We start from the raw sequence: 9,298 nt of genomic DNA on the forward strand, positions 1-9,298 counted from the left end.
ACAGCACAAAAATAGCTACCAATGGTATAGGAAAAAAAGGACAATTTACACACTGCAAGACCAAAGATTCAATTTTATTAAATTTTGCTGTACATAGCTGTGGAATCTAGTAGTAAATATTTGAGAATGGGCCTTGGGTTAGCACTGAGGATGGTGGCTCAGTACAGGCAAGACCCAAGAAGCAATTAAAAGAACAGAACTTTGGAGTGAGGGACGTTTGTCAGGAGGCTCTTCCGCTCCAGAGGCACGAGAGCTGGCTGCAGGACACAGCAGTGTACATGGATTTGACACAGGATGTGCACCAAAAGGTTGAGAGGAGGATCATTGGTTCTGCAGTACATGGTAGAAGAGTGACACAAGGAGAAAGGGCTCTCATAATCCCCTTCAGCGAGTCTGCTATTCCTCCTTACTACTGAATTTCTACTAAATATTTGAGATTCCAGAGAAAAATCATCCACCCTTTGCAGAAAGTAGCACTCTTTGACTAAAAATCCTGGCACCTGGATACACGAGTAACAAATTAATTGCTTCAGAAAATGTTCGTAATAGCTATTGCTGTCAATGTCCATTTGGCCCCATCTACAGCAACCCTGTTCACATCTGCGGTAGCATATAAAGTTATTTATTTCCAGAACCTAATCGATGCTCTTTTCATCAACTAATTGGATCGTAATTGCACTCTTCAGTGCTCTCTTCCAGGAGAGAGTAAGTGCTGTAGCAAATAAACAATATTCACAGTAAAAAAAGACCACCAGATTGGAAAGCAAGAATTTCTGAAGCATGGAACGTACTAAGCAATTTGCAACATCACTGCCAACTGCATTCAAGAGTATTGCCTCACTGTCTGAGTGGGGAGAGGTATTTCACCTGCCACTAACCCAGAAATTTGGGCATGTTTTAATTGGGGCAAAAGAAAAGGTGGTTTCATTTCTGCTCTTGCTAGCCTTGACAATATTCTCTAACTACCAGCTTTTTCCAGAACAGAGCTGAAATTGCTCATGGCAAGTTGATTGTTGCTGTAATGGGAAAAGAGTTTTACACATTAGAAAAAACATCAAGCAACTTTTCTTGCACAAATTTTCAGATACCACATCAATCTGCTGATAAGCAGGTGATAAAATATACAGTACTCAAGAGTACAAAAAGTATTTGCTTATTGTAGCTGCAGATTCTCTTGCTTTCAATTTAAATTTGGATGGCGGATTCCCACATACCTTTGTACTTTGATCGTGCAAACAAAAGCATTTCAGCTTTATTTTTTCTTCAGCTAGCACCAGTCAATACATAGCTTGCTTTCAAAAAATACATGGAAGGAATAATCTTCTGTCCTGCCTTACTTCTCTTAAAAAGGCCGGAAGGTAAGAAGGTGCTGAAGTTTTAACCTTTAATGCTCATAGTCTTTGCACTGAACACGGGAAGCTGGCTTTTATTTCCTTGTCAGGATACAACATGGCCATCTTTCCATGTAGTAATGCCTCTACTTTGGCATTATTATTTCCAGGTTCTGTTCTAAGAACAGCAGTATTGATGCTTTTAAGATGCCACAGATACACCTCAAATTATTACATAGTTGTAGGACAGATTGTTTAAATTACTAGAATGAAGGTATAATTTTAAACTATGCCACAAAAAAATGCTGATTTGGCTTTATAACCAAGATTTAAGCAAAGCAAAGGAATAGTCTGAGAATCATAAAGCAATCCATTGATATCTAGTTAGCTTGTCAAAACTCATCCTTGTACCTTACACTGCGATTTCCTCAGATTTACACAGACTCAGTGTGTATAATAACGTTTGCACCTTAGTTTTATCCAGTGTTGCAACAGAGGGTTTTCCTGCATTCAAAATCTAAACAAACAGTAGAAGTAAACCACTGCTCTTCCCTTCCCTTCCCCAGAACTATCATTAGCAGTCCCATCTGCATTATGGTATACCCTCTTGATGGTAAATTCAGACCTGCCAGAATAAGATGGCCCGTTTAAATTGCTGAGCGTCCTACAAAGCACGGGTCTAGTAGTGAGGACCACAGTCTTCCACTAAGCTGTCTGTCATGTAGCTGGCTTCGAGGACTGTTTCATAGTATCTTTTTTCTGCAAATGTGTTCACTGTCCAGGCAACCACTTCAATTCCTTTTGAAGACCAGTGCCTTACATACTCTCTGTAAAGAACAAAGAAACTGTAAGAGGAAGACAGACACTACCATACTTAAGGCAGACACCATTCAAGCTAAAACTGCATTTTAGATTTACACCAGTATTTCATCAAAAATGATAGCATGTCATCTTTTTGTAGCAGAATACTTTAAACAGGCAGAATCAACAATTTTCTTCTTTGAGATTAAACTTAGGATCTAACATAAGGTAGAAAATACAGATTGAAAAGACAGAGGCTTAAATGTAATGAAATAACTATCCAAACAGCATTACACAATACTAAATGGAGCACACTGATCAACAGGTGCTATTTTAGCATCACTTTCATATATTAGTAGAATGGTATTGCCTCCTGACACATTAGCCAGCTTTAAACACTTACTGAGAAACAAAATTTTTCTGTATGAGGAAGGCTGAAACCCCACATAATCGCCACAAGAAACTGTGGAGGCTCCAATCTAGAACGATATCCATCATCATATACCAGTAATGTTTCCAGAAGGAATCGAAACGAGGTGTCCCATTTCCAAGGTGACTCAAATGCCAGGGCCTGTGTGTTAGTGCTGTTACAACATTTCTATCAGCTTGTCTCATCTGAAAGATCAAGATGAAAACATTGTAGTTCACACAGATGCCAAGCTACATAGCTGCACTGAATATAAATTGGGAAGGGTTAGCTACAAAGTGCTAGCTTGAATCTGCAGTCCTATCTGAGTTCTTCTCCCCTTTCCAACCTCAATCCTTTCTTAAATCTTTTTGAAAGCTGGTATAATATTTTACTGTTTTTCTAATTATTATTTAAAATGTGCTGAATAAGTGGTTGCTCTTATGTTAACAGCATTTTAGAGCAAAACAGTCAGGCAACAGAATAAAATATATGCTAAAAGGATTTGACAACAAGAATCAGAAAACAGTTTTAAGAATAGTCTACATTTACATCAAAACATGAGATTCATTTATATCTTGCACACAGACATGGCCACATGCCAATTTTAACAGTGACATGCTTTTTTCAGAATGGGAAGAGTTGCTGTAGATTCATAACGTATGCATCTACTGAGCACAGAGTCATCTACTAAGATGATGCAGGAGATTTATGACTGATGCTTCATTTATTTTCAGTCCTAGCAATGTTAACAATCCAGAACTACTCTGGAATTTTAAGTTGCATATCTCACTGAAAATCTCAGCTAGAAAGAAAAAAAAAATCCAAAATAAGCTTTTAGGTAACATCACCTTATAAACAACATCTGGCATGAAAGAACAGACTACGCTGTTGTTATACAAACGAGGAAATTCCAGGTAGAGTTGTTTTAGAGCATCAACTGCCTGCCAATTAGAAGACACACACGGTGGTTATATTTATATATATATATATACACACATAAATATACACACATACTTATTTTACAATGGAAACATGTTAGAATAATCTCCTTTAAAATACTTCCATGTTTTGCATAGCAAGATAGAAATGAAAAGGGGATGAAGAAAAACAACATTTTGTTTATAGCATTAGCACACAGATGCCATTTTATTTTTGCAACAAAACTCCTTTGTATCTGAGAATGTTACTCATTGTTGAGTTTTAAGTAGCCTTAAATATATGAAGAGAAAGTGAGATATGTCTTAGACTTATCTTGTAGATCAAAATTTTGAAGTATTAGCTATGGTTTAGTTCAAGAGGGAAAATGAATTTATTCCCATGTTCTGCTATGCTAAAGAAAAAAAAATCCAGTTTGTATAAAATATTAATGATTAATTACATGCACCTTCCTTCAATATTTTAAATTGTAGAAAAGCAAGATCCTTATTTAGAGGTTAAATAGTTCCTCTCAGAACAGGCAGGGAATTCCCTTTGCTTTGTTATATGGTGGCATGAGCTGAGCTCAACACTCATACAAGCCAAATTCTAATTGTGAATTGCAACTTCCCAGGACAATGAAGTGGAATGAGTGAAGCCCAGAGATGTCATCTGTATTTTTAACAGCCCAGCTTTGGATGACACAAATAATAGACCTAATCTCACTCCTAGTGGAGAAGGAACTGTACTATATTTCAGCTAAAAGCAAGCTGGAGGCTGACAGCAAGGTTGAGGGGTGACTTAGCACACAATACAGTAAGCGGTACCTGGTTTGTATGGCCTTTGACATCAAAGTAGATTATAAGATTGTGTTGCATAGACTCCACAACAGCTTCTTTTAGAGTTGGTACTTTTTCACCCTGGAATTTGCTCCTATAGAAACGGATAACTCCTTAGTGGAATGCACTGAGACACACACATATCCCCAATACATGGAGCTGTGTCCCAGGGATTCCTAAACAAAGCTTGCTGCTATTCTAGTATTAGGGATGGGGTCAAGCACCAACAACCATGGTAGCAGCAGCTCTCTCACCCAGTGCAAGGCTGCACATGTACAGCAATAAGTATCCACCTTCTCTTCCTCCAAAATCCTGCTAGACAATCATATCCCTCCAAATTGAAGATCTAATGAAATGCTTACCAACCTTGTATCCCATACTGAAACTCTAATCTCAGATTTTCACCTTAACTACAATAAGCAAGCATTCAATCCCAACTATAGACCACCTACCCTTCCACTTCACCCTGCTTTGGCTGTGCTCCCTAACCCTGAGCTAGAAATGTAGGTCTTGGCAGAGTAAGCAAGACAAGCTGAGGATGTAGGAGAAACAGCTGCATGCATCAATATATTATTCCTGATAAGGTGACAGCCAGCAACAGTTGATCAGTATTAACTGTCTATGTGGAAGTTCTCACCGTGTGGCTCAGGTGATCACTTTTCCAGTAACAGACTGGGGAAGATACTGCTTGTACCACGTACTATAAGTAATACGTTTACCCCTGGGAATCCCCTAATGCACAGTGTCTTGGAAATACAAAGAGTACAAACAAAAAGCTCTTCCTCGAAAATGGATTCACTTATGATACTGCTTAAGTTGTACTGTTATCAAAATTTTAGTAATATATAAAAAGTATTTTCCCTTGGATACTACTGGAAAGGAGTTAATCAACACCCAGGAAATCTGGCTGGCTCCTTTTCAACATATAATCCTGATGTTTAGAAATGTAAAGTCACCTATCACAAGCAAAATTCCCAATACATAATCAGTAAAGAAATACGTGTGAATAAAATTAACCTTACTCCATTACTCAAGCCAATTTTGGAATACAGTGAAATTCTCAGTATCTTAAGTGTTCTGTAGTCCATTTAAAGGGAACATATGCCTGTGGACTCCTGTCAAAATTATCTTGATTCTACTTCACTGTTCCTGTTTCAGGGATGAGCAAGCAGCACACAGTCTGAAATTTTACTAATATTACATGAAAAGTAACAGATGAAACTCTCAGTTTTAAACTTGCAATAATTTTAATCACTGATAGATTAAAATAATCATTTTCTTTATAATGGATGTTTGTTACTGTTGAAACAATAGTTTCAGCATAGCAATATGTCTTTTACCATAGCCTATGTTTCGCAGCTGGGTTAAGCCTTCTGACTTCATCAAAGGTCAAGTCACACAATCTTCCAGACCCATCAGTTGTCCTTTCTACTGTTTCATCATGCATTAGAATAGGAACACCATCCGCAGTAAATTCAAGATCCAGCTCAACTCCTGTTGCTCCATTCTCAGCTGCCTTAAAAAAAACAGAAACCACGTACACAACAGAAAAGACAGCTTTATAGAATTAATATAGGTACTGCTGTATTTAGTTTGTATTCCGATAAAGAATATAAAACTATTATTTTAAGTAAGCTCAGTCTGTGGAACACAGGAAGTTTTATCAAGATATTGCAAAACATCTGTGTATCAACTGAAAAGATATTATCTATCTTATACATATCATAATGATAATGTCTTGGCCACGGGATTAGGATCAGGATAAAATGCAGAAGGAATCCCACTCCTTGTTTCTTGCCCAATAACTCCTGAGTCCTTAAATTGTGTTACTTTCTAAAAGGGAAGGGTAACAGTTTAGATAATTTATAGATTAATACATAGAAGTCAGATAAACGTTCTAAACCAGTGATTGGCAAAACTTTCATTAGAGTGGGTCACACAGCATAAAGACTTTTCTTGACAGTAGAAAAAAGCTCTCACCCTTCTTTAATCCAAAACAGATGCAATATTTCCTTTGACAGTCAAGATTCACCATGGATGTACACTAGTTGACACACTCATATGAAGTATGTATAAAACTTCCCAGAAGCATCACTTACAATGCTTGTACTTAAATGTATGTAGGCAAATCCTAATTCCTCTTCAAGGAGTTCCCATAAAAGACAGCAATCAAGAGCTGAGCAGCCTCAGATCAATTAATACATCCTCCTCCTGCCAGGATTTCCTCAGGCAAGCACAGAGTGAACTGCAAGATGAACCGCTCCGAAGGCCAGATGGCCTCTTGGGAACAAGACCAGTGCAACAGAAAGACAAATGCACTAGATGCTACCCAAATATATAAGTCAAGTAAGGATGCTCAGACTCTGGAACAAGGAGCCTTGCCTCGCCCAAAAGTAAGCAATCAGCAGACCAACAGCATCTCATCACTGCAGATACACTACACTGAGAGACTGCTAAGGTCTATTCCATACGGTTCTCTAAAAAATATTTTCATTCTAAGTGCTTGCCAGACTTTTAGAGCAGCCCCCCAATGAACAGGAAAGCCACCACAGGGCTATATTTCACATTACAGAAGGCAGAAGGTCAACAACACAATTCCTATTCTTTCTTCCATTTGCCATTTTCTGATCAGCGCATCTTACATTCCAACCTCCTTACAAGTTCAGAGTCAACTAGCTATTGTACAAATATTACTACACACTTTTCAGGACATGATCATTCACTCAGAAAGGTTACCAGGATATTTAGTAAGAACTTCTATAGGCTTTCCTCTACCTTCCTTAAGACTAGGTATAGCCAACACTGCTGAACAACCCAGAACATAAAAAACAGCTCTCTCATTCATTTTGTCACATACAAAATCGAGCTCTGGATTATGATGGGCAGCAGAAAATTACTGTATTTAACATTAATGACTCACGAAGGCATCTATGTCAATGCCTTTCTTTGTAGCTTTAGAGGCGCTACTTAATCCCTCTGTTTTGTTGATTATTTTGCATTATTCATTCCTCTTTGTAAGGCTAGTTCTTGCTTGCTTATTACACCTTTAATTACAAGTTTTTGCTTGGATCTATGGAACAGTTTGATCTTTTTGAGGGATGGCTGGAAAGGTACTAATGCTTTCTACTGCTAATTTGTTGAAAATGCATGGTTTCCAGATATTTCTGCAAACAAATGATTCAAAGGAACATTTTAAAAATAGTCTTACTGATGTGGGTGTCAACAGAACAACAATCAAATTTTGGAAAGTAATAATGTAGTGAGGATACAACAGTGTCAGGACAGTTGCAACCAAATCCTGATTCCCGAGATGCCTTGTGCATCCCTTAGCTGAACTGGGACCATATATCTAAAAGTACAGAATATCGAAGGTCAGAATTCCTACTTACAGATAATATTGATACTGGAAGATTTACTTTTGTTTCCAATGTGAATTAAGTTTCTTTTGATACTGAAATTTTCACAAGTAACATGGTTTGGATATACCAATTAAACTGTTTTCAGAATGAAACATGCTCCCAGGGACCCAGACAACTGCTAAACAAAATCAGTAGGATTCTGACCAATTTCCAGAAAAGGTAATTTCATTACAACCCTGCTGCCTGGGCAGTGAACAAGTCAGATTTTCAACTCTCATACAACATAAAAAGACAGGTGACATGGCAGCAAGTTTCATAGCAGGCCTGTACAAAGTGAAGTTCTTGCAGTACTAGGTTTTGCTATAGCTGTGGATTCTCAAAGCTCATTAGAGACCTTCAAAGCTTAAACAGAGAGCAGACGACCTGTTACTAAATTGCTGTCCTGCCTCTACAGTCTGTTGCCACACCTACAAAATAAAATATTTCATTATTGCTACACTGCTAGGCTATGCCACAGCACCAAGCAGCTAGGCAAGGGGTGAGAACATCTACTACAACACAGCTCAGGCATTAAGACCCAAACCCAATCAGACTATGCTGAATCTTCCCGAGGGTGAACACTGACAAGCAAGGCAGCGTGCTGCTGCCAAGCAGAGGCGGCCGGAGCCGTTTCAGAAGATGACGGCTCGGCGTCACCTGAAAAGTTCGCTGAGAAGGCGCCTCAGCAAACAACCCCTGCAGGCCTGTGTCGACCGGCACCGGCTCCGCTCTCCCGGGCGCCCGCCCGCGGCGGGGGAGGTTCCCGGAGCCGCCTGCTCTAGGAGCGCGGCAGCTCCACCGCGCCCTCCAGCCCCCTCCCCGGGCGGCTGGGGCACCTCAGCCGCGCTCCCAACGCCCGGAGCGGGCGGCGGGCGGGCGCCGCGGCGGCCGTGCTGACCTGTCGGATGGCCGCCAGCGTGTTCTCGGGCGCGTCGTGCGCGCCGCCGCGGTGGGCGATGCGGGCCGCGGCGCCACGGGGCCGCACGAGGCGCTGCGCCCGCTGCGGCGCCGCGGGCTCCAGGCTGAAGAGGTGCAGCACCAGGTAGAGGCCGGCCGCGAGCAGGCAGGCCAGTGCCGGGCTGCGGCTCAGCGCCAGCGTCGTGCCCAGCAGCACCGTGAAGGCGCCCAGCAGGCCGTCGCCGTGGCACAGCATGGCGGCGCGGGCCGGGCCGGGCCGGGCCCTCAGGGCAGGAGCAGCGACCCCCTCCCCTCTGTGCGCGCGCGCGCACCCCCACCAACGAGCGCTCAACCACCCGCAGCTAACCACCGCCCGGCACCTCTCACGCGCCAGCCAATCGCCGCGCAGGACACGCCCGGCTCGCGGGCGTCGCCCAATGGGAAGCGGCGGCAGCGGGGCGGGGCCGCGCGCTGCTGGGCTGCGCGTGAGGGAGCGGCGGCGGCGGGCGGGGCCTCGGAGGCCCCGCGCCGAATCCCCTCAGCTGGCGGCGGCGGGCGGCGGCTGGAAGAAAGACGGAGCGTTCCGGGTGTGCGGGGCACAAACAGAGAATAAACCGTATTAACTGAGGCACTACTGCCTCGAGAGTCACTGAAGGCAGCTTTGTCGGGGGACTGGAGAGAGTATGTCTATTTTTTGCCAGCCATGCC

The 9,298-nt window shown here is 41.9% G+C and overlaps 1 protein-coding gene across 2 annotated transcripts; it reads right to left on the bottom strand.

Annotated features, from left to right (window-relative positions):
- Positions 1-53: 53 nt before the first annotated feature.
- On the bottom strand, positions 54-8,891 carry GDE1 (glycerophosphodiester phosphodiesterase 1). 2 transcript variants are annotated; one of them, XM_062588097.1, is made up of 6 exons: positions 8,592-8,891; positions 5,636-5,811; positions 4,284-4,389; positions 3,390-3,482; positions 2,536-2,747; positions 54-2,158 (listed from the first exon to the last, which is right to left on the bottom strand). In XM_062588097.1, the coding sequence occupies exons 1-6, from the start codon at positions 8,844-8,846 to the stop codon at positions 2,011-2,013; spliced, it is 990 nt and encodes a 329-aa protein (XP_062444081.1). In that variant the 5' UTR covers positions 8,847-8,891; the 3' UTR covers positions 54-2,010. The 2 variants fall into 2 exon arrangements, with proteins under 2 accessions (XP_062444081.1, XP_062444082.1); XM_062588098.1 differs by lacking the exon at positions 3,390-3,482.
- Positions 8,892-9,298: the final 407 nt, after the last annotated feature.

The sequence above is a fragment of the Rhea pennata genome, chromosome 15, assembly GCF_028389875.1.
Source record: "Rhea pennata isolate bPtePen1 chromosome 15, bPtePen1.pri, whole genome shotgun sequence".
Lineage (NCBI taxonomy): Eukaryota > Metazoa > Chordata > Aves > Rheiformes > Rheidae > Rhea > Rhea pennata.

What these genes read in the sequence shown, in the direction of transcription:
- GDE1 (XM_062588097.1), bottom strand. Translation starts at nt 8,846, where the DNA reads ATGCTGTGCCACGGCGACGGCCTGCTGGGCGCCTTCACGGTGCTGCTG. An exon ending in TCAAAGGCCATACAAACCAG is followed by an intron (nt 3,483 to 4,283) that starts GTACCGCTTACT and finishes TCTAATTGGCAG; the next exon opens with GCAGTTGATGCTCTAAAACA. An exon ending in TGCCAGATGTTGTTTATAAG is followed by an intron (nt 2,748 to 3,389) that starts GTGATGTTACCT and finishes TTGATCTTTCAG; the next exon opens with ATGAGACAAGCTGATAGAAA.